Consider the following 24,225-nt stretch of genomic DNA (forward strand, 5'->3'; position numbering starts at 1 on the left):
ATGGCTAAAGAAAAGAAGTCAGTTCTGCCAACCAGTTACAAGTATTTAAGTTAGTAGTTCCCAAATATGACTACACATTAGAATTACCTGCAGTACTTATTAAAAATTGAGACCCCCTTCACCCCCAAGAACTACTGAAAAGAATCTCTGGGGTAAAGCCTAGGAATGTGTAATTTTAACAAGCACCCCAAGTAAGACTGAAATAGCCAGCCAAGCATTAGGCCTAGGAGAGCAGACCTAGACAGTCATATGGAATCTAGTGCTGTATTTCCCCAAGTATCTCCTCCCAGGGTTAAATTTCCAGATGTATGCTCATCTGAAAATAGTGTTATCCCATTCCCTTTCTGACTAGCACTGAGGAGACAAACAAGTGGAGTATCCGTTAGCGACAAGAACCCTGAATACAAATCCCCTCCTAGGGCCTCTTCTACTTACTTCCCACAGGTTCCCCACTCCAGCTGACTCGCTCCAGGTCATCGTCATCATCATCATCCACGAAATCTCGAAGGCTATTCACTGCCCGCTTAGACTCCTTTAACTGCAGAGGGACACAGGCAGGGTGCTCAAGCAATCATCACTTCCCACCACTCTCTTTGACAACCGAGAAGGCTGAGGAATTGGGACTTGAAGATGGCCAATACTTTCACTCTCTGCAATCTGAAGCCTAGCCTACTAGATATTTTAGCCAACACTACAGTCCAGTGACAAGAGGGAAGAATCGAAGCCACTTTTGGGTTCTAATCATATTTCTGGCAATGACTTGCTGGGTAAACCTGAGTGAATTTATTCACCTCTCCAAAAATGAGTCTATTCTCCATTTTAAAATAAACACAGTAAAAACGATTCTTCCAATCCAGTTCATCTTTCAAAAATAAAAAATTATATCACATGAATAAAAGATTTGGGGTTCTTGAAAAAATAATGAAAGGAATGAATCATTGTAAGAAGGGCAGAGAGTCGGTTTTTATAGTCCTTCTGGCTTTTTCCTGAGGGCTTTTCTCCATGAAGGCTTTTCTAAAGATCCAACCCCATACATTTCTGAGCCTAACGGAGACATGGTCAAAAGCTCGGTTACCCAAGATCCAAGTGGAAGGGATTTTAGAGCACTGTGGAGGAGGGTATAACGCTCAGCAATTGTTTGTGGAAACTGACCTGTGAGAGCTCATCATCTTCGTCATCAAAGGTGAAAGCCTTGAACTTGGAGCTGTTCCAATACTCCTCCTCATCACCCTTTGTCCGATTCATCTAGAGTGAGAGGAAGACAGATAAAAGTTCCTTTCTGGGTCTCCTGCAGACAAGCTCCAAAAGCTATAGGTTTCTTCACTACTAACTGCTCCCAGAAATCAGGAATATAGAAAAGAATCTGGTAAAATGAATATTGAACGTGCAATATAAAATTAGATCCTGGGGTCTCCAACTGATCAAATCATACTTTTGATGCTCTAACTACCCAAAAGCAATCATTCATTCCTAAAGCATCTACTTTAAGGCACTCTCTCTCTTAGATGCTGTAAAGGATATAAAAAAGTGCAAGACACGATCCTCTCCTGAAGGACCCTACAACAGTGCTGGAGTATTCAGCATAGGTAGGTATAAAAGCAATAGTACAAGGCAGGTAAATGTTATAAGAATCCATCACAAACTTTGCTAAATACATAAAGAAGATCAATCAAAGCATTCATGAAAGAGACAAAAATTGCATTGATGTACTCAACAAATATCTATTGAGCATCACCTCTGAGGTACTATTCTAGGATCTTAGACTACTACAGTGAATAAAATGGAGAAATATCTTATTTTCATGTATCCTTTTTAAATGTCTGAAAGAATGAAAGCAAAGCAATCAAAAGGAGAATTATCTTGCCTGTATCTTTAAATCATGATTATTTCATTAACAAGTGCTGGCCAAAATTTAGGAAATGAGAACATGGCAAAAAAAAAAAGAAAGTATATAAAGAATTAGTCAAAAGACCACAAGGCCCTCTCATAACTACTCTAAAATTAGATTTCACCCTGCAATAACAAGTTTTGCCCTAGAATTACAAACTATCAATGCCAGCTGGATTAAAATTAAAACTATGGTTTAAGCCAGGAACTAGGTACGAAAACTTTCACAGCACCAAAAATAACTCCAAAGGCTGAACAGCGTCAAATTCTAAAGGATCAATTTGCTTTTCCTTTTATTTCAATAGCATCTTTATCAATAAAAGCTTGAGAAAACACACATTATGGAAGCCCTGTTGAGGCTTCTGACAGCCCTTAACATACTCTGTCACTTCCTGACTTTGTTCTCAACTCAAGGGATACAGGGATGGCAAAGGAATGGTGGGCACTTTCCTGTTAATATAATACTATCTGGTCCCTTCCCATGCAGACATCGCTAACTGATTTATACTGAACCCAGGTGTTGCTTAAAAATCCTTTTCTAGGTAGTCAAAACCAAATAAAAAAGCTGGCAGGCCCAAAGAAATCATCCCTCATGGTGGTATCAAGCACAGCCATTGTAGTCAGACAGCCTTGAGTTCAAATATTGGTTTCTCCCATTCAAGCAAACTGTATAAATGACTTTACTTCTAAGCCTTGGAGAAAATTATACCCTACCTCACAGGGTTGCCGTGAGGAATAAATAGGTCTCAGGAAAAACTTATAAAAGTACCTAGCAGTAAGTAAATATCACATGTCGGTTCCTTTTAGTACTGAAAGGCTGACATCTTTCTCTTTTGGTTTCCTCATGTGTAAAATGGGCATAACAGATGACCTACCTTACAGAATTGCTATGAAGATGAAACCAGTTAGTACATGTAAAGTGCTCAGTGCCTGACAAAAATTAATGCTCAGTATTAACTTTTGTTATTAATATATTGCCATAGTACCTTGGAAAAGCTAAAAAGAAAACATTTTTAAGCAACCTTAAAGATTAAAAATATTTTTGTTTACTTATTAATTTTTTGTAGAGACAGGGGTCTCACTATGTTGCCCAGGCTGGTCTCGAACTCCTGGCCTCAAGTGATTCTCCCACCTTGGCCTCCCAAAACACTAGGATTACAGGCGTGAACCACCATGCCCGGCCAAAAAATTAATACAAAAATTCTGAGAGTAGCCACCAACGCTAAAGGTGTGTATAGAACTTATAAATGTCTCTGGCACACAATCCAATTCATAAAGCACTTTATCATTCATTTGATCTTCAGAACAACTCTGTAATGTAGGCCTGGCAGATTCTATCTCCATTTCACTGATGAGGAAAAGGAGGCACAAAAGCGTTAAGTATCAAACGCACCTTGTTAATCGCTCCTATTCCAGACTATAATCCAGGTTTTCGCGCTCCTAGACCATTTCCGCTGCCTTGCATGGTCCTTTTAACTACCGATTTTTCACTTTCGGAAAAAGTAGGGCAGATAATTACTTCACTACAATAAATATCTACAGATAGGCACAGAATGTGTCTAACAGACCCAATAATCTGCCAGCGGATTTCTGGAATCCTTTTTTAACCACACAATGGCAGTGGATACCTGACACCAATCTGTACTTCTAGTGTCAAATGAGAAGCTAGATTTACCTGAGAAGTAAAGATGATGATTAAATGGCTCTAGAAGTTAGAAAGCTATCAGGTACAATTTTAAGAGTCACTGAGAAAGGTGCTTCAACATGCTTTAAAATACTTAAGAGACTTGTCTCCTATTTACTGAGAGCCCACAAGGTAGGGTGATAGATCCGAGGCAAGAACAGGGACACGACGTAGGAAAACAGAAGGATCAGCAAAAACCCCACAACCAAGACGCTCCCTGCCTCGGGACACTCAACTAACTACTGAGAAGTTAGACTGGGTTTCAATTATCGCCGCCCAAGCCAGGCCTACACAGGTGAGGCTCGTGAACTGGGACCAGGGAACGTGAGTTAAGCTAGGACCACTCCACGGGCAACCGTCCAGGAAGCCACGGATCTACCACAGTGGCCAGAGCCCAGCAGATCCCTGGAGGAGTGAATGTTCACTCAGAACCACATGTCCTCTTCTGAACCAAATGTTAGGGCTCATTCGCAGCCCCAACCCTGAGCGTACTCCAGCTCCCAAGGGTCGCTCCGACTAGAAGAAGAGAGTCGGCCCTGGGTTGGGGGTGAGTGGCGATGCTTCATAGAAAAGGAAAAAAAAGTCAAGATGTGGAGAAGCTGTACTCAGCCAGATACGCGGCCCAAGGGGCTTGGGACACCCTCACCTCTTCCACACCGAGCCCTCCCTCTCAGGATAGCGCCAGCCTCCGCCACCGCTGGACCAGCCTTTCTAGTCAAGCTGTGCGACACAGAGAAGGGGCGGAAGGGAATAGTCTCGGGGCGGCGGAGAGAACACGAATGAAGAAATAGGCCGCAGGACATGCTGGAAGCTGTAGTTTCCTCTGCCCTACTGTCAGGCGCGGTCCCGATAAGCCACGGGGGGCTCCCTGACTACAGCTCCCAGAAACCTCAGCGCACCGCGCTAGGTAATTTCCTTTACTGTCAACGCGACCTTCCGCGGTTATCCCGCGGGTCACTTAACAAGACTACAACTCCCATAAGGCTCAGGCAGGGCCAATTTTGAGTCCAGGAAAACAATGATTGTGGTCTTAGTTTCCCTGCGGGTGAGAAATGGTCACGTGAGGGGTTGGGTTTCGGGGCCTTTGGCGGGTAACCTGAGGGAACTTGAAGGAATTCTAGAACAAGCGGAACTTACGGTGCGGTGAGTTGGAACGGAAGTACCCGGTGGGAGGAGCCGGAAGTTAAGGCAGGAGGGGGTGGGGGTGGAGGGAAAAGCAAGCAGGGAGGCGCTTGCGGCCGCTTCTAGTAGTTTCCAGACGCTGCCGGGCAGCTGGCACCAAGCGGTCCTCAAGCTGTGGTTGCGGCTGCTCGGGTGCTGGTGGCGGTGCGATAGGAGAGCCGATGGCCAAGTGGGGTGAGGGTGACCCACGCTGGATCGTGGAGGAGCGGGCGGACGCCACCAACGTCAACAACTGGCACTGGTGAGGGCCAGCAAAGCAGGCCTAGATGCGCTGCGGCCGGGCCACGGTTTCGGGGTTCCTGGAACCTTGGCCCGGACAGAGCTGGGGCCGAGGCAGCCATGCCTGGAGGTGGGGGTGGGTCCTTCCTGTGGCAGGGCTCCGTAGTCACAGGCCTCTTCTCCACTCCCGGAGCCGCCTTCTCAGTGTTTGAGGCGAGGGAGGTCGACTTGGAGGGATGCAAACCAGAGGAGGGGTTTTAGGAGACGAGAAGGTAACTCCCTAGTTGCTGCATCCAGCCTGAGCAGGAAGATGCTTCCTGCACGTGGCCAAAGGAGTCGGGGAGACCCAAACCTCCTTCGATTGTGTAAAGAGATGGCTGTGGAAGGGTCAGAGGTCTGCAATTCCTATTTTGCGGCTTACAGTGAAAAAGCCAGTTCCAAAGGACCACTGCCTCAGTCTGGCGGGAGAAGGTTTAGAACGTGTTCTGTAGGTGCTCAGACTTCGGTGATCCCGAAGACGCTGCGGCCTCTCACCCGGAACCATTAAGTTCGTTGTGTTGTAACTCCAGGTTGCCGGGCAATCATGGTTTTATAACCCGACCATTCAAATCCTGCTCTCCTTCATGAAATCTTCCGGAAGTAATGTTTCGTTATCTTTGAACTCCATTGAAATTTGTTCATACTGTGTATATTGTAATTTTGGTTTGTTGCAGCTTTTTGCTGTTATTTTCTCTTAATAGTTACTAAGTATAAAGGCAGATAGTGATTTTTCTTCTCTGTGTCTCAGCCTGTCTCCTCTCTTGACGTGCACAGAGTACTTGACCTAATTTTTGTTATTTTGAAGCCCTGGACTTAAAATGTTTTTTGTGGCCATCTAGAGGGCATGGAATTTGTAGGAAGTTTATAGCAGCCTGAATCTGACAGGTCAGAATACTGTAGTAATGAGGTCAAGGTTGTTGGTTTATTCCTTACTGGGCCTTTTAGCCAAATACTGTGTTCAGTGGTCCTGTCTGTTCCTGACTTCAGAAACATGTGCACAATTTTCCACTTGGTCAAATGGGGGCGCTATGTTAATGTCGAGTAATCCCCAGCACCATCATGCTGAGAAAGGAGAACATAATTTTCTGTTCAGTTTATACCATTCTCTACAACACTGGTCTTTGTTGACAGTATGTGACCCCTTGTCTTCCTAAAAGAGCGTGACATGTTTTGTGTACATACTGGAGTGGGACTGAGAGTTGTGTTATTTTCAAACAAAAGCCAGGCCTCTTTTGACCTTGCACCCTCTTGCATAGAACAGTATATCCTCCATTTGACTGCTAATCCTTAGCTTTGTTTCTGTTTTGCAGGACAGAGAGGGATGCTTCAAACTGGTCCACAGATAAGCTGAAAACACTATTCCTGGCAGTGCAGATGCAGAATGAAGAAGGCAAGTGTGAGGTGACAGAAGTGAGTAAGCTTGATGGAGAGGCATCCATTAACAACCGCAAAGGCAAACTTATCTTCTTTTATGAGTGGAGCATCAAACTAAACTGGACAGGTAAGTCTAAGCTGGGCTTTCAGGGAAGAGATTAACTATATTTCTATATTTCGGGTTGACGTGTTAGGTAGCTGGAGAGAACAGTTTTTGAGGAGTGATGAACTGTTGAAGGGAGAAGGCAGATAGTGAAGGTTTGGAGTCCTTTGTAACGCAGTACTGGGTGCTGACATTTCTCTCCCACTGATTAAATGAATTTTCTCTTTCTGGGTCTCAAGTCCCACCAGTGGAGTGGCTGGGCCACTGTATCTTTGGGCCTTGGTCTGTGTTGGGACACATAAGGTGATATTTCCTCAGACTAGCTACATCTGTTTTGTGAATGATTTAAAGCCGGAGGGAGGTTTTTTAGTCTTGATCCTTTTTTTACTCTCTCCAGTATGAATCTAACAGATTAGACCCCTATGCTAAAGAAGCTTGTGTGTGACTATAATCTGGGGCTGTTTTATGTATCTTCTGGTTGAATGTCTCTTCTGTATGACATCAGGAAAGAATTCGGGCCATGCAGTTGCCCTACTTGGATGGTCCTGACCCTTGGGAGGCTGAATGTAAAAAGGCACTAAACCTACTGTCTGTGTATGGGGCATGGCATGAAATGAATTTGTGCTTTGAGAAACATTTCTCGAGTGAATGGTCATAAAGAGCTGTGAAAGTAAATACATCTTTCCATGATTTTTGTTAGTTTTTCAAAGTGTACCTGAAGCATAGTAGTCTGGAAGATTCTTAGGTATCATCTTGCCCAGTCCCCTTTTTATAGATTGAGAAACTGAGGCTAGAGAAGCGAAGGTAAATGTTGGTTAATTTTAATAGTTCTGCTATAGCTCAGCGTAAATGTTTCTAAAAACCACTGCACTATGCAAAATTATCAACAAAAACTACAGGGCTTATAGGGAAAATGGGAATAGGGACACAACACTCAAGAACTTCATCAGTGACTTGTTTTTAAAAATATAGGAACTAAAAATTGCTAGCCCAGTTTTATTTTATACATGCGAAATGGTAAAAAAAAAAAAAAAATACATAAATATACTATAATAAACATGATGCTTTGCCATGAAGAAGACCTGAAGTTTACTTGTGAAAGTGGGTATCAGAAGGGGGCCTGAGGGCTATTGTGAAGTGGTAGAAGGAGGGTCATCTGCAGTCAGAGTGAATGTTACACCACCAGATGTGGATGGGTGCAGCTTGTAACACACGTGGTGAACTGGGTTTTTTGGGAGATAGATATTTGAGATGTGTTTTATGTATTCCTGTGCAGCTGGGTGTGGTTTTTTGTGTTCACCTAGTGTTTCTCATGGATGAAATTACATTTGAGCAAATGTGAAATTCTCATTATAGTCAAATTATTCCTTGATAAATCAAGTGCAATGGAATACATACTTTGAAAACAAATGCTCTAGCAAAACTGTTGACTATTGATCCAAATCCTCCTTGATAGAATTCGTGCTAGTACCACATCTATGTAGCTTTCAGTCCCACACTGTAATGACATGGTTGATCTCCAGTAACCTGGTGAGGAAAGACATTTTTTCTGAGGTGGATAGGGTTAGTTGCATCTTTGCATCTGGCATGTAGCATTCTCTCAGAATAAAGAGGATCAGTTCTGCTGTCCACAAGAAGCATAAGTGGAGCAATAGTTAGAGCCCCAGAGCAGAGACCTTCCCTTTAAAGGAGAAGACTAATCACACTGCATTGCTTTTGACAGGTACTTCTAAGTCAGGAATACAGTACAAAGGACATGTGGAGATCCCAAATTTGTCCGATGAAAACAGCGTGGATGAAGTGGAGGTTTGTGCTTCCTAACTCCTCATCTGAGTCCTCCATATCCTCTTATTCTCAGATTAGAAAAATGACCTATCATTCAAGGTTAATAGCCCAGGCTTGGTCCAAGCATTTAGAACCCCAGTCTGCAGATGGTTTTCTAGGTATATGGTACCATTAGAAACTTCCAGAGCAACCTGCACTTATAATTTCTTTGCTTTAGCTAGTAACATGGGTTCCAACTTTCACCACTGGCAGAGAGGACTCAAAAAGGAACACTAATGGGGATTGTACGAATACCCCAACCCTCATACATTTCCTTTGGAAATGTCAGCAGTTATCTGATTGCTCAGCACCCATATTCCATAATGAGGGTGCCCCTCAAGTTATTTACCACCTACTTCTGATCTTTCACTCAGATTAGTGTGAGCCTTGCCAAAGATGAGCCTGACACAAATCTCGTGGCCTTAATGAAGGAAGAAGGGGTGAAACTTCTAAGAGAAGCAATGGGAATTTACATCAGCACCCTCAAAACAGGTATCCCTTGAGTAGTTATATAAGCCTTAAGGAGGTAGTTTTCCACCTGTCAGACTCTGATTAAGGGTCCTGACAATCCTTTCTTTGACAAATGGGTAAAGATTTTGGGGGAGGGGGCTTATTTCATCTTAAAGTCAGTTTATAAGCTTTGAGTAAGGGAAAGATCTAGAGCTGTATTGTCTGATATATTGGCTATTAAGCATCTGAAATGTGAGTAGACCAAATTGAGATGTGCTGTGAGTAGAAAATACACAATGGATTTGTACACTTGGTACAAAAAAACCAATATAAGATATTAGTACTTTTTTAATATTGATAACATGTTCAAATGATAGTTTGGATATGTTAGGTTAAATGTACTATTAAAATTAATTTCACCTCTTTTTTTTGTGGGGGGAGAGGGATGAGGTCTTGCTGTGTTGCCCTGGCTGTTTTCAAACTGCTGTCCTCAAGCAGTCCTCCCACCTCTGCCTCCTGAGTAGCTGGGATTATAGATTTATGCCACTGCACCCAGCTTCATTTCACTTTAATGTGGCTACTAGAAAATTTAAAATTACATTATTACATTTAAGATCACATTATATTTCTTTTCTTTCTTTCTTTCTTTTTTTTTTTTTAAAGAGCTGGAGTCTTGCTCCATTACCCAGGCTGAAATGCAGTAGCACAGTCAGTCATAGCTCATTACAGTCTGAAACTCCTGGGCTCAAGTGATCCATCCACCTTAGCACTTAGCATGTGGGATTACAGGTCCAAGCCACTGTGCCCAGCTCTGTATTTCTGTTGGGCAGTGCTGATCTATCTAAAGACTTGGCATCCCCAGATTTATTACTTGAGTAGAGTCCTGGACTGTCTTGTCTTTTCTTTCTTTCTTTTTTTTTTAAAAGACAGAATCTTGCTCTGTCACCCAGGATGAACTGTAGTGACAGTGGCATCATCATAGCTCACTGCAGCCTCAAATTCCTAGTTTCAAGCAATCCTCCTACCTCAGCTCCAGAGCAGCTAGTACTAAAGATGTGTGCCACCACACCCAGCTAATTTTTTTCTAGAGACAGGGTCTTGATATCTTGTCTCGAACTCCTGGCCTCAAGCAATCCTTCCACCTCAGCCTACCAAAGTGCTGGGATTACAGGCATCAGCCACTGTGCCCAGCGTAGGCTATCTTTGCTATGCATTCTCCAGGGATATTTAGATGGTGAGAGTAGAGGTCACTTCAGCTATCCCCTGGGATTCCATTGCTGCCAGTTTATTCTGATCTTGGCATTGGAGTATATATAATGACCATGAAAGGGAACCAGCATAACAGGTGATACCTTTTGTCCGGAGGGGGGGGCGGGGGGGAACAGCCTCCAATGCCATAACTAGGTGTGGCTGTTTTACAGAGGTAAGGCAGAGTGGAGAGAAGGCACTAAACATGGCATCTACAAGTACTGGGTAGGGTACTCACTCTTGAAGTGTCAAAGTGCCACTTCATTGACTGGCTCTTTTCCATTGTAGACTTCACATATATTCAAGTTGTAATGCTTCCAATTGAGTTAGGGGTTTAAGTTTAAACTTTTTAAAATAATCCCAGTGTACAGTCAGTAGCATACACTCAGTTACCTGTCTGGCATAGACCAAAGGTAAAGGTGTAAAATAACAGTCTTTTCCTTTTCTGGTCATAACCTTATTTTGGGTTAAGGTGGCTGTGTTTGCCAAGCTGTAATGAAGCTCCAGATCTCAGCTGCTAAGAAATAACTTCCATGAGCTGGGATTTTTATCTTTTCAGAGTTCACCCAGGGCATGATCTTACCTACAGTGAATGGAGAGTCAGTAGACCCGATGGGGCAGCCAGCACTGAAAACTGAGGAGCGCAAGGTAAATGGCGATGGGGTGGGAGGCTCCCTGCAAAGGGAGTTGAGATACTGCCTCCCTAGTTCCACATCTCCTCCCCTCGCTGATCCTAACCTCTAAGCCAGAGTAGTCTATGATCTGCTCATGGTGCTTTTTAGAGTTTGCAATATATAGTCGTCTACCCATCTTCAACCTGGTTTTTATTCATTTATAGTAGACCCCAGAGCAAATAGAAGCCATTGGGAATTTGAGTCTCTTGATTGCATTTAACACACTTTGATATTAGAGCCCTAATCAAGTTATCAAAGGTTAGACTTAAGTCATCAAGAAATTAATCTCCCATTTGCAGGGTGCACAGATGTTTTATCTAGAGATGGAACTTGGGTTCAGGCTCAGCACTTGGTTTGGAGCCTTCTTGTTTTTTGTCGGCACAGTGAAGGATATTCTGAAAGTGAGGAAAAAATTGCTTCTAGCTATTTAAGCATAGAGTTGAGAATAAGAGTCTTCCTCTTAGAGAGGTTGGAGGTGAAAATTTTTGGGAGAATGAATGGTAGATCTGTCCCTGAAGCCATGTTGGTTGAGATTGTACCATTACTCTAAACTGACTATTTTCACTGCCTTTTTTATAGGCTAAGGCTGTTCCTTCAAAAACCCAGGCCAGACCTGTTGGTGTCAAAATCCCCACTTGTAAGATCACCCTTAGAGAAACCTTCCTGACATCACCAGAGGAGCTCTACAGAGTGTTAACCACCCAAGAGGTAAGTAAGATCTTACCCTTCAGGCCGTATGCCATCTGCTATTCTAGGTGACTTGGGTTGTGGGCACACCCCCTCCGTGGCGTGCAGAGGAGGTACTGATGACTGGAACCACGAGGCATTCCTGGTGTAAGTAGAGGCACAAGAAAAACAACCTTGTTCAACCCTCTCATCAAAGTGGATTTTCCCTCTCTTTTTTTTTTTTCCTTCTGTTCTAGTTTTGGGTCATGTAAGTAGGACCCACTGAATCAATCTTGTTAGAAAAATGGGTCCCAGGTCATGGCATCATAGGTTAAGAAAGAATTACTGGTCTGTGGCAGAAGAGAATAGAGGGGGAGACCCACTGGGCAGACCGCCATCTTTGGAAATGAGAGTTGAGGCATTCAGGCTTCAGCTGGCATTTGTCCCTGGGTCCAGCTGAGAACCATGTTATTTTCTCCCTGCCTTTTTTTCCTCCCTTACAGCTAGTACAGGCCTTTACCCATGCTCCCGCAATGTTAGAAGCAGACAAAGGTGGGAAGTTTCAGATGGTAGATGGCAACGTCTCCGGGGAATTTACTGATCTGGTGAGTACCTGCTGGCCCTAGACCCAGGTTTTATCCTCTCTCTAGTCAAATGAGTGGCATTTCTCCTTTTCTCAGCTCTGTAGGTAAAATTTAAGGCTTTAATCTCTTTGGTTAATAAAAGCATGTTTTGTTTTTGAAAAGAATGGTGTGATTCGAATTCTCTTGTAAGTAATATTGCACAGATGACAGACTCTGTAGAAAGGGCACATGGCTAATCCTAGTTGGGATTGGGTATGTTGTAAGTCTGTAGTATAGACTGAGCTCTTTGGTTATTTTTAGGTACCTGAGAAACATATCGTGATGAAGTGGAGGTTTAAATCTTGGCCAGAGGGTAAGCAAGCATATTGGTTTATTGCCATTACCCCCAGTTTTTCTTTTTGCCCTAGTCTTAACCCCAGATGGAAACGCTGAATCTGAAACCGCTTCCCCCTCTGCCTTTCCCCAGGGCACTTTGCCACCATCACCTTGACCTTCACTGATAAGAATGGAGAGACTGAGCTGTGCATGGAAGGCCGAGGCATCCCCGCTCCTGAGGAAGAGCGGACGCGGCAGGGCTGGCAGCGGTACTACTTTGAGGGCATCAAACAGACCTTTGGCTATGGTGCACGCTTATTTTAGGGCTAGCAGCAGGGGGCTTCGGCCTGCCCAACACTTCAGTCCTCACCTGACTGGGGCTTGTGACTCACAGGATTGCACCATCCCAGCCGCTAACTTGGGGCTGGAGCCCCTTCCCTCCACAAATACCTTGGGTTTGTGCATGTTTTCTGCTGGGTGGGATCAGAGGGCAATTTCTTTTATGTGTACATACGCTAAATAAACCTAATTTAAAAAACATGCATGTGTGGATCCTGTGCTGATTGGGTGGCTGGTATTCAGAATTCCCTTGAAGGTTTTGAATTCCACGGAACAGGATGGGTTGGAAGGTCTCTCTAGTCTGGGTAAGTGCAGGTAATTAAGAGGCAGGAAGGGAGCCTGTTTCTCACTACCAGGTATTGCTGAGTTAGTCTTCCTTACTGTAAGGGAGGGTTGGTGCTCCAGGCTAAACAGTACTAACAAATAATATTGCTGGTGGAGGCCCCATCCTGGGTTTTCCACTTTACACGGCCTCTTACGCACTTTTAAAGAGAGATTATCAGGTGCTGGTCTGAGATAGGGAAAGATGGAGATTCCTAACTTGTGGTGGCTTCTATTTATTGAGCTGTTATTAGCTCATACCTGTAGTCCTAGCTACTTGAAAGGCTGAGGCAGGAGGATCACATGATCCCAGGAGTTCAAGGCTGCAGTGAGCTACGATTGTACCACCATACTCCTGGGGAACAGAGATCCCATCTCAAAAGAAAAAGAAAACCTTGGATTTTTTTTTTTTTAATGTTAGATATGATGCTCTTGTAAAAAAAAATTTTTTAAATAAATATTTTAGGTAAGCCTTGGATTTCTTAACATATCCCAGATGTAACAACTGATGCTAAGCAGAGTTGGGAATTTGGAACAAGGACTAACTATAGAGCCTATGCTCAAGTCTGAACCACTATGCTTGCTGCCTTACTGCATACATCCGCACAAAGAGAAGCTGCCACATTTCTAGTATGTTAAGTATCCTTCCTGGAGTAGAAAATTCCAGGCTTTTACTAATCCCAGAAAAAGAACATCAATGTCCTTTGAGTTTTTTTTTAGAGACATGGTTTTGCTCTGTTGCCCAGGCTGGTCTTGAACAATGGCCTCTAATGATCCTCCCATTTCAGCCTCCCGTTACTGGGATTCCAGGTGTGAGCCACCATGCCCGTTTCCTTGGAGTATTTTTAAATGCCTGGTACTATTAAGTCTGCTGAGCACTAACCATCTGGCAAGCGTTGGGGATCATTCTAGTGGAGTTAGACTGCCACACTGCAGGACGAGGTAACTACCTGAACAGTCACTTTCCTGGATAAGCCTTGTCCTGGCTTCCCACACTCCGGCAAGTCAGTGCCCTCTAAGCCAGTTACTCTACTTCCTGCAGCTACAGCTATTTCTTTAATCTATTTTTGCCTATTTTATTAGGTGGCAGCAAAGCCTGCAGGCTAATCCTACCAACATGACTTGGCCAAACCTTTGTAGTTAAAGCAGAACATCAGTTCTGACCTGGAACATTTAGACCCCGCCCCCAAGCCAACTTTGGCTTGAATTACTCAGAAGAGTGCTGAACTATTCACATCTAATTCAGCATTACCCCTGCCTCCTAAGGATGCAAAACAATGCCTTTTGATGAACCTGGACTCATGTAAATCAAATCAATGGGCCCCTCCTAACACGGCCTCCTCCTAATACCGAGACCATTAACAAAAAACTAGAGCCCTTTCACACCTGGCTGGAAAGTTTCCTGTTCCAGAATATTCAGAAAAAAATCTGAAGTACAGATTACAAACACCCCAGTAAAAACCAAAGCGCCAGGCTAAGTGCCTGCCGCACGACACACTCAGTAGCAGGAACGTCCCTGGTCCTGATGGCTATGGAATTCTTGCCACTGCCATTTCAGTTAGCTGTCTGAGCCTAAAAAGCAGAATGGTGTAGCTAAAAAATAAAACCATGGACTTGGTTGGACTTGGATTTGAATGGTAAATTTTCCACTTAGCAACAAATTGGGCAAATTTCCTTACCGGTATAATGGGTATAATAGATACCATCTCAGAGCATCTGAGATGATGCAGAAGCACTGGCACCTGGTGTCACTTAGCAAGTGGTGCCTGCTGACTTTGGACTCGAAAGCCCAAGTGTTTTCCCTTAAGCCAGAATTGACATTTTGAAAAGCTGGTTAATTTTAGTCTGAATCGCAAATTTTAGGCCAAGGGTTCTCCATGCCTAGGAACCACCTGGGAGAACCTGTTGCAGAAAAGTGGACTCCACTCCTAGGGAATCTTACTCAGTGGGTGTGGGGTGTGGCCTACAAACATATTTCAATAAATATCCCAGATGATTCTGATATCAGAGATGCATTCTGAGAAGCACCTTAACATGCTAAGACAATCTCATTGTAACAGAGGAGCCAAGGAAGCACATTTGGGTTCCCCTTGTGAATAATGGGGCAAGGGATCTGAAACATGCTGTCTTCCAGGAGACAAAAGAGGTCAGCAGGCTCTGTATCGGTGGTTATTTTAAACTCTAGTAAGAACTCAATTTGACCAGTCTTGCCTAGCCCAGGGGTCTTTATGAGGCAAACCAGAGGGTAATTGGGTAAAACCACCTCGGTGGCTGGGACGGCTGTTAAGATGGAAATAGTGGTGGCATTTATCTGGATGCTCGGTCGCAGATGGGCTCCGTGTTCGGGACGGGAAGAACAGTAGTCAAGCCAGGGATGTGACTGGACCAGAATGGGGTGGAGGGGTCCTCTCTGATTTCATGGGCCTCCTCCAGGCTCTGAGACCAGCCGCTCCTAAAATCTCCCTTTACCTGGTTCAGCGACCCCTTCATTTGTGCTGCTTCTCTCACACAGGTGTTCCTTAAGCCTGCAGCCACCTGCACAGTGTCGCTTTCTCCTTTGCATGGCTTGGATAAACACTATTTCATAGCTGACCTACTCCCAGCCCCTTTTCTTTAGTTTCTCTCATCCGTGGCCTGACACAGTAGCAATTCAGTGTGTCACTCAGATTGCAGACTTAAAATGGGGCTGGCTAGATTCGGTTTGGGTAATGGACAACCACTGGGTACAGAGTAATATTGTGTTTAAGTCCAAGGTAAGCCATATGAAAAAGGAGGAGAATTAGCAGTTCCTGTGAAAATAGCCCCTGGGATGATTCTATCTTGCTATTTAAAAGAAGTTTCTGCTAAAAAGAAATAATTAAAATGCCTGTGCTAATCTTACTGAATTCCTAAAACAAGAGAATGAGAGTGAACGTGGCTCCCATCTGGTGACCCGCAATCCTGCTCTCTCTGACCCTATAATATTCTAGTTGCACCAGAGTATTTTTAGACTGTGGCCCGGGACCAGACTAATAAACTTACCTTTAGATGTGATCATAATTGGAAACATACGGTTCTCTGAGCGCCAGGTGGTGGCTCTGGACATGCCTTCCTTCACTGTGCCTCCTGACATCTCTCTGTCCTTCCCCAATGTCGAGAGTGACAGTGGAGTATCTGGTGAAGGTACTAACTAAGGCAGAGCACAGGTCCACCTCTCACCTCATAGGTGCAGTCCTTTGGGCGGCTCCGTATCAGATCCCCTCGCAGCAAGTTACTTGAGAACTGGGGCCACTTCCTCGTGGAGTAAATGCAGTCTATTCCTCTGATCAAAGTTTGGAGGGAACGTGCCTCTGAGGTCCAGCCAGCTCCTTGGCAGCCTTTACGGCAGGGACAACTGATGGTCACAGTCTCACCCTGGCATCCCAAGAGCTCTGTCTGCCCAGCCAGTTCAGCAAAAGAAAAGCAGCTTGCTGTGGGTTAGGTAAACTACAAACATAATTTATGGGAGCTCGACTCTTGACTTGGGCCGTAAGCAAAGGCTTCCTGTACTGCCAGGGTCCAAAATTCTTCCTCAGTCATAATTTGAAAATAAAGTGCTTTATTGCTGAGGATCCCAGAGAGCTTCAGGACAGCTGTCTAGGGGCTAGGACTGAAGTCCCCTACCTTTGGTGGCTTTTGTGAACAGGGACAGTTGGGACTTCAACATTTCAACCCCGCAGAAGGCAAGGAAGTATGGCTTGGGGATGAGGGAAGGCAGGGAAGAGGCACGAAGTGTGCTGGTAGAACATACTATGCGTGTCTCTTCCCAATTCTGAGTTCAGTGCATTTGGTGATGTTGGGAGCTTGAAATGGGCCATTGCTGGAGTGTTTACAACACAGAGGTTGCCCAAATGCTACAAATTTTCCCTCCATAGAGCTGGTGACCATCGCTACAGGTGCATGACACACCATCCCGAGCCGGTTCTGAGCCCACCTGCTGTGACAAGCGGCAACCTTCCCACTCAGGGCCAAGCTAGCTCCCAGCCCCACACATTCCTACAATCTGGGCAGAACAGAGGGGCCTGAACAAAGGAAAGGGACCAGAACTGCTGACCCACTCCCTGCCTGGAGTCAGCCTCGCCCCAGCTGTCATGGTGCCCACCAGAGGATGGCTTGGGGCTGAGGACAAGCCTCCTGTGCAGTGGCTTCTGGCAGGGCGTGGGCAAGAGGGGTACGTGCACCACCTGGAGATGGGGAGCGATGGCCACAGGGTGGAAGTCAGCCCAGCAGAGGGCAGCTGTAATGATGAGGACTGGCTATCCTATCGTCCCCCTTCCCCTCCTCGTCTGAGCGATTCAGGCAGGTCCTGAATCAGGGAATCAGGATGTGTCCTGTGTGCAGAGCCAGGGCAGGAGAGCCCAGCTCCGAAGGAGACGGAGAAAAATGTGTGGCCAGCCGGGGACAGCATCTCCCAGCAGGCAGGAGAGAAGGCCCTGCAGACACTGAGTGCACACGCACTTCCAGTGCAGCCCCAGGGGACTTGGGGGCTGGGCTCCCTCCCTTCACCCTGGGCCCTATACCTGCTTCAACCTTCTGCCCAACTCCACCGTGACACCTGAGGCCCTGACCTGCCTTGGGGTCATGGGCAGAGGGCACGCAGCACGAGCCCAGCCTCACCGGGCCTGGGCAGGGGCAGGGGTAAGACGGCCTGCAAGGAAAGCTCTCCCTGCAGTCTCTACCCAGCAGCCCCCCATCAGTACTCCTTGACCTCCTGCAACTGGGCCAAGTACTCCTCCTCCGGGGGGTTGTCAGTGCAGGCCCGGCCGTTGTTGGGGGGCCGTACGGCGTGGTAGCGGCTCCAGTCCCCCTTACACAGGATCCACGGCAGCGTGTCCACCTTGAAGTGCAGCTCAGGTGAGAAGTCAGTGCTGACAAGGTCGGGCGCTCCGGCGCCCTTGCCGCGGGTCAGTAGTCGGCTGCCCTCGTCATAGCAGCAGTGCTGGGCGGCCAGCGTGCTGCTCTCCACCGACAGCAGAGAGCGCAGGCAGAAGCGTGCTGTGGGCTGGTAAATGTCCAGGTGCTCCTGAGGGCCACTGGCATCCCTCCACTGGAAGCTGAGGCCCTGGCGCTCATCCTGCAGGCTCACAGCACTATACACGGCCTCCAGCAGGTACGCACAAGGGCAGCTGGGCAGGTCCCGCAGCACCTGGCTCAGGTACTTGGCTAAGAAGTCACTTTTGCAGTTCAGCCACTTCTCACAGCTGTCCACATCTGCAGAGGGCAGGGAAGTGCAGGAGGGGAGCCGGTCAGGGAGCTGGCCAGCCCTATGGTGGGGTGGGGGCCGACCAAGGGCCAGTGCTTGGGGAGAGAAGGCCCAGGCCCCAGCTGGTGCAAAGGTGTGGCTTGGTAGGGCCTTAAGGGCAGGCGTGGAAGGACCCGTACCAAACTGGGGCAGATGAAACCTACCCCACACCACCCAGGCAACCCGAGGCAAGAACTGTCACTCAGAATGGACACGGCCAAGGGGCTGGAGCGGTGACCTGGAGGCCCTCTGCTGTGCCAGGTGTCATCTCTTTAGGCGCTGAATGGTGGGAAAGAGCTGGGGTGGGTGGGACAGGTTCAGCAGTTTTTAGCCAACTGGTGAGAGAGTGTTTCAATATTTTAACCACTGACCCTTTCGTGTTCTTGCTTTTCTTTGCCTTTCTCAAGCCATATGACCCCGGGCAAGTCACTCTGCCGCTCAGGGCCTCCTGCAGCTCTCTCTGTCTATGCTGCCCTCCTCTCCCTTCTCTGTACCTTGAGAAATGTGATTTCCCTGATTCTGGCCACAAAGAAACCAAATTGCTCTTTCCTCTCTGCTCCCAGACCTCTTTGCAGTTCAGCGCTCTTGTGGGTTATGTGTGAGAAAAGCTCATCTGGGACAGGTGCCAGACCTCAGTCCCCAGGGAATCCCCCACCCCAGCACACTGCCAGGTGTGTGATACAGGCTCTGCAGGCATCCACTGTGCTGAGCACAAGCCTCGTGGGGAAACCAGCAGCGCCTGCCTTCCTTGCAGGGTGCAAGTGAGACCAAGAGGCACGGGCTCGGAGTGTGCCGGCGGAAGCGCGGCCCGCTCCCAGCTGCCTGCAAGGAGCAGTGCTGAGTTCTGGCCCTGACTCATTTCTGACAGCATCACATTCCCCTCCCCAGGCGAAGAGTGAACAAGGAGTGGAAGTCAGAGTGTCCCCACCCCATCCTCCTGCCAGAGAGGATGTGTCCCACCGGATGATCTCTAAGCTCTGTGGCTCCCATCGAGACCTTATTCCCAGTAGGAGTATCAGGCTGGGAAAGGCCACTGGGCCTGGCTCAGAAATACTGGGGCTCCCGGCTGGAAGCTGTAATCTCTGCCACAATGCTCCACCCTCCCGAGAGAGGTTCTCCCCCAAACCCCCAGGGGCAAGGCAGGTACTCTTCCCGCTTCGCCACAGCGAGGGCGGAGCCTGCCCTGGGACCCACAGAGGAACCCCACTGTCCAAGGGAAACAGGAAGGGGGGCCTGAGCTGTTCAGTCCAGCTCCTCTCCAGGTGTCCACTGGGCTGATGGCCTTTCTGTCACTCTTACTTGGATATTGGGGTTCGGGGCACTGAAGTCTGCACTGGCCAATCCCAGCAGCTTCTGAAGCTCCAGCAGTAAAGGAGTATTCTTCCGGGAGAGGTGGCCCTGCCTAGACTCAGGGCTGCCAGCTGAGTGAGAGTCCGGTGCCTGTGTCCGCGTGGCCCTGCCTGCAGGAGGGTTTTGGGGAGCAGCGGTGGCTCCTCCTCTTCCCTGGTAGAGCTGGGATCTGGGGAGGCTGAGGCCTGAGGGAGAGAGAGAAGGAGGGGGAGATGACTGAGGTCAGGGCTGTGGACCCGGAAAAGGCTGGCAGGGGGTACTCAGGAGCCTTGGGGTCTGACCTCTCAGGGGTGCGTATATGGAATGTAAAACCTAAACGCTGCCTGCTTCAATGCCCTCAGCAGGTAAGTGGAGGTGTAGCTGGTCAGATGGTGGACTGTGTCCACAAAGAGCTTTGACAGCTGGCACCAACATGAGTCATGAAAAGGATTAACGCAACCCAAGCGCTTCATTTTACAGATGAAGAAATGGAAGCCCAAGAAGGGAAGAGAGTTGGTTAAGCAGTGGTTCCACAGTGATCTGATAGCCAGAGCAGGAAGGGCCCCCAGGGTGGGCCTGGTGCTACATGACAGTGGGCAGCAGGCCTAGGCCCCCTTCCCCTCAGCACGCTCTCTGTCTACCTGGCCCTGCCCTTGCCGTCCATGTAGGGGGTGTGTTCCTTGGCATCTCTGACTGCGGTTCCCTTCCTCCACCTGCCCACCTGGGACCGGGCCCCTTTTCCTACACCAGGCTGCTTTGTGGCTGGCTGTCAGCCAGTCCAGCCCCCGTCAGCTACTGGCCATGTGCCCTCACCAGGACAGCCCTGGCTTCCGCTCAGACAGAGGTGAAAGGCAGACCCTGGTCTCAGACTCCTGCTCTAGCGTTCATCTGCCCAGACGGGGCGGGGGGGGGGGATGGGGCTCAGCGGCTGCCACCCACCTCCAGGCTGCAGCCGTCGCCCAGGCCTCTGCGCCAGGGCAGGAGCACCTGCCAGGGCCACCAAGGAGTCTCGGGGGCCTGGTGCCTGAGGACCCTGCCTCGCTCAGGCCACAGCCTCGACTCCCTCCCATCCCACACTGGGCGGTGTGGTGTGGCTGAAAAGCAGTGGCTCTGGAGAGTCAGAGAAGCTTGAGTTCAAATCCCAGCTCTGCCTCCTACTAACTCCTCAAGTTGACAATTTCGTCTTCTGCAGAGTGAGGATAATAATTCCTCCCTAAAAGGACTGTCAGAATTTTATTTATCAAACATTTCCACAACATTTATTGGGTGCCAGGCACCATGCTAAACACTTATTCACTCATTTCTTCCTCCCAGCAAACCTCAGAGGTAGGTGCTGTCATCCCGTTTTATAGACAATGGAAACTAAGGCACAGAGAGGGCTGGTAACTTGCCCGAGCTTGCACAGACATTTAGTGGCAAAGGCAGGAGTCCTGGCCCAGAGCCCATACTCTTAACCATCGTGCTGTAAGGTGAGAGTCCCCTTCTCAAATTACGGGCTTAATCAGTCTAGTTTCTCACTCTCTCTGACTCTTTCCTTGGAAATTTGGAAAAAAAGACTCCGAATCTTCTATCTCTCCCCCTGTGACCTCCCTTCCTGTGGTCCCCAGATGCCTGGCTCTAAGGCTCCTGCGCTAAACGCCTGGTCCCAGCGCAGCTGTGGGCCTGTCTCAACCTGGGCCAGGCGTCTCTTGCTGAGTCAAAGCACTCTGGTCGAGACAGCAAGGCTGGATGAATAGAGGATGCAAGGTGAGTAGCGGACAACCCGGCCCCTTCGCCCACCAGTCCTGGAGGCCTGGACTAGCCCCAAGTGCTGCCTTCCTGACAGCTCCCACCCACCCTTCCACCAAAGCCCTAACTGTTCCTGTGACTTTGCTCAGTGGTTCCACTCTGTCTGTGGCCTCTGGGGCATAAACAGGCAGTCTCCAGGTGGCAGGACTTCAGGGTTGCACAGCCTTTTGGCTGGTATGGAGGCCCTAGCCTGGTGGCACCTGGGCCTGCCTGTGGCAGGTGGTGCAGTGGTTCTCATCTGGCGACATCTGGCAGTGTCTGGAGACATTTGTGGTTGTCACAAGTAGAGGGGGTTTCTATTGGCATCTAGTAGGTAGAGGCCAGGAATGCAGCTATGTATCCTACAATGCATAGACTGCCCCACAAGAATTGCCCAGCCCAGAACCATAACAGTGCTGTAGTTAAGAAATCCTGCCCTATGTGGTGGCTCACACCTGTAGTCCTAGCACTCTGGGAGGCTGAGGCGGGAGGATTGCTTGAGGTCAGGAGTTCGAGACCAGCCTGAGCAAGAGTGAGACCCCGTCTCTACTAAAAATAGAAAGAAATTAATTGGACAACTAAAAATATATAGAAAAAATTAGCTGGGCATGGTGGCACATGCCTGTAGTCCCAGCTACTCAGGAGGCTGAGGCAGGAGGATCGCTTGAGCCCCAGGAGTTTGAGGTTGCTGTGAGCTAGGCTGATGCAACAGCACTCTAGCCAGGGCAACAGAGTGAGACTCTATCTCAAAAAAAAAAAGAAAGGAAAAATAAAAAAAGAAACTCTGCCCCTGCCCTAGAGTTGGGCTGCCTGGGTCTGAATTCTGCTGGCGGCCTAACTTCTGACCTGTGGGGCCCTGGCAGGGGACATGACCTCTGTGAGCTTCCTCATCTGTAGAATGGGAACAATGACAGGAATGAGTCTCACACAGGTCCTGCTGTCAAGCAGGTGCTCAGAATGTTCGTTTCCAGCCCTCCCGACCCTCTCCTCTCCCTGGTGCCCGGTCAACTCTGCCAACCTACTTGCCTAGGGTAGGGTAAAGAGGAGCTGGGGACTTGGTGCCACAAGAGGGTGGAGGGGGTTAGAATTAGGCAAGAGAGAAGAACTGAGAGAGGACGGCACTTCCAGGCTATGAGGACTGTCCCACATCGAGGGTCCCCACATGGGGCAGAATGGGGGAGGCCCTCGGGGAGGACCAGGTTGCCATGGAAGGAGGCACTGGCTGGGGGGATGGGCTGAGAGAGAAGAACTGAGGATGGAGGAGGAAGCTGGGGCTCTGAGCAGCCTGGGGCAGTGTCACACACATGGCAGGGCTGCTTTCATTGGCACTTCAGTCCTGGTCCATTGCCCAGCCAGTTGCCTAGGAACAAGGCCTCGGTTACAGGAGAGATGTGGTTGGTGGGTTGAAAGGTCTCACCTGCCAGGTACCAAGAAGCATGGATTTTCCTGAAGGTTGGCTTCCTTTGGTTGTGGGGTCTTTCTAGCCCAATCCGTGATGGGGAACTAGAGCCCAAGTCTGTGTGATGCGAAGCCTGCGGCCTTGCCCGTCAGCCTTCTGCAGCTGGCTACCTCCCTGAGCTGTGACCTTCCTCCTCTCTGCAGACCATTCTCTCTCTTGGGGTTAGAAACACAGGGGAGCTGGCAGAGGGAGAGAAGGAAGGACAGGAATGGGGCCCGGACCCTGGCTGCTCAGGGGCCTCCGGCACGTCTCCAGACTCTCCGGATCTCAGTCTCAGATTGTTACAAGGATGAGAGGAAGAGGGATGTGAAAAGTAGAACATCTTGTTTGGTGTTTTGTTCATTCAGCACATTCAACAGCACAGAGAGTAGCAGGCAGCAAACCAGAAGGTGCAGCCCCTGCCTGGAATTAGCAGAGCACAGACTCTCCAGCCAGACCATCTGCCTCAAATCCCGCTCTGCCAGCCCCAGGCTGTGTGACTCTAAGCAAGTTACTTCACCTCTCTGATGCTTGGCTGCATTGTCTGAAATGAGGATGATGCTAGTACCTGCCCAAAGAGTTGTTGTGAAGGTTCAATGAGGCAATACATATAGGGGGCTTGGCAGGACTGACTGTATTGTTTGTGGGGTTCAGTGCAAAATGAAAAGTGGGGCCTCTTAAGTATTTCAAGATGGCAACAACAGAGTGTTAAACTATACATGGGGCCCTGTGTAAATACACAGGTTGCACATGGTAAAGCTGGTCTGTTCTGAGAATAGTGTACTCTTGTCATGATGAGGAGCTTTGAGGTCTCCACTGGGTGCCAAGGTGGATTGCATTAGAATGGTATGTACCTAGTCCCAGGTACTCAGGGAGGTCGAGGTAGGATTGCTTTAACAAGCAAGCCCCTGGGACCAGAACTCCAAGCCCTGGTCTCAAAGCTCTGCTTTTTCCTCAAGGCACTAATTTGCTCTAACATGTTTTTGAGGACTCTGCCAGGCCCTGTACTGGGGCTGAGGATAGGACTTTGGCTCTGAAATAACTCATCTTCTAGGCTGTTCTTGTTGGGGAAGATTTAGCAAACATACTAAAAATAATTACAATACAAAGCGGTAAGTACTAAAATAGAAAGGATTTATGCCAAGTGAGCAGAAACAATGCCAATTTAACTAATTTTATTACCACTGTCATCTCTACCTAGGAGGAGGAACTGGCCAGAGGCCTCTGAATTTGTCTACAGCAGTGGTTCTCAACAACCGGCAGGGGGCCTGGGGTGTCCCTCCGGAAACATTTGGCAATGTCTACCCCTGTCTGGAAGGAGGGTGCTACAGGCACCTAGTGGGTGGGGCCAGGGATGCTGCTAAACATGCTACAATACACAGGATGCAGTCCCCCCCCACACTGAATTATATGGCCCCAAATGACCCAAGTGCTGAGGCTGAGAAACCCTGGTCTACAGGAGGCATTCTCAACAGGGGAGAAAGTTGGATTGGGGGAGGAGGAGGGGGAGGGGGACGGAGGG

General features: G+C 48.1%; 3 protein-coding genes across 3 annotated transcripts in view; 1 reads left to right on the forward strand and 2 right to left on the reverse strand.

Moving 5' to 3' along the window:
* VIPAS39 (VPS33B interacting protein, apical-basolateral polarity regulator, spe-39 homolog) overlaps positions 1-4,367 on the reverse strand; it is a 27,708-nt gene extending 23,341 nt beyond the window's left edge. The window contains exons 1-3 of the mRNA XM_012656058.1: positions 4,218-4,367; positions 1,153-1,245; positions 436-538 (exon numbers count right to left, since the gene is read on the reverse strand). Coding sequence (XP_012511512.1) covers positions 436-538; positions 1,153-1,245 — 196 coding nt within the window. The 5' untranslated portion in view covers positions 4,218-4,367. The remainder of the gene's footprint in view (positions 1-435; positions 539-1,152; positions 1,246-4,217) is intronic.
* Positions 4,368-4,743: 376 nt separating this feature from the next.
* AHSA1 (AHA1, activator of heat shock 90kDa protein ATPase homolog 1 (yeast)) lies at positions 4,744-12,789 on the forward strand. The gene is made up of 9 exons (XM_012656186.1): positions 4,744-4,994; positions 6,322-6,512; positions 8,212-8,294; positions 8,687-8,804; positions 10,570-10,658; positions 11,264-11,392; positions 11,854-11,955; positions 12,235-12,286; positions 12,401-12,789. The coding sequence occupies exons 1-9, from the start codon at positions 4,915-4,917 to the stop codon at positions 12,571-12,573; spliced, it is 1,017 nt and encodes a 338-aa protein (XP_012511640.1). The 5' UTR covers positions 4,744-4,914; the 3' UTR covers positions 12,574-12,789.
* A 4,831-nt stretch (positions 12,790-17,620) lies between these two features.
* ISM2 (isthmin 2) overlaps positions 17,621-24,225 on the reverse strand; it is a 7,934-nt gene continuing 1,329 nt past the window's right edge. The window contains 3 exon segments of the mRNA XM_012656059.1: positions 17,621-18,280; positions 19,469-19,554; positions 19,557-19,704. Of these exon segments, the coding sequence (XP_012511513.1) occupies positions 17,621-18,280; positions 19,469-19,554; positions 19,557-19,704 (894 nt within the window).

The sequence above is a fragment of the Propithecus coquereli genome, unplaced genomic scaffold (assembly GCF_000956105.1).
Source record: "Propithecus coquereli isolate 6110/MARCELLA unplaced genomic scaffold, Pcoq_1.0 Scaffold5, whole genome shotgun sequence".
Classification (NCBI taxonomy): domain Eukaryota; kingdom Metazoa; phylum Chordata; class Mammalia; order Primates; family Indriidae; genus Propithecus; species Propithecus coquereli.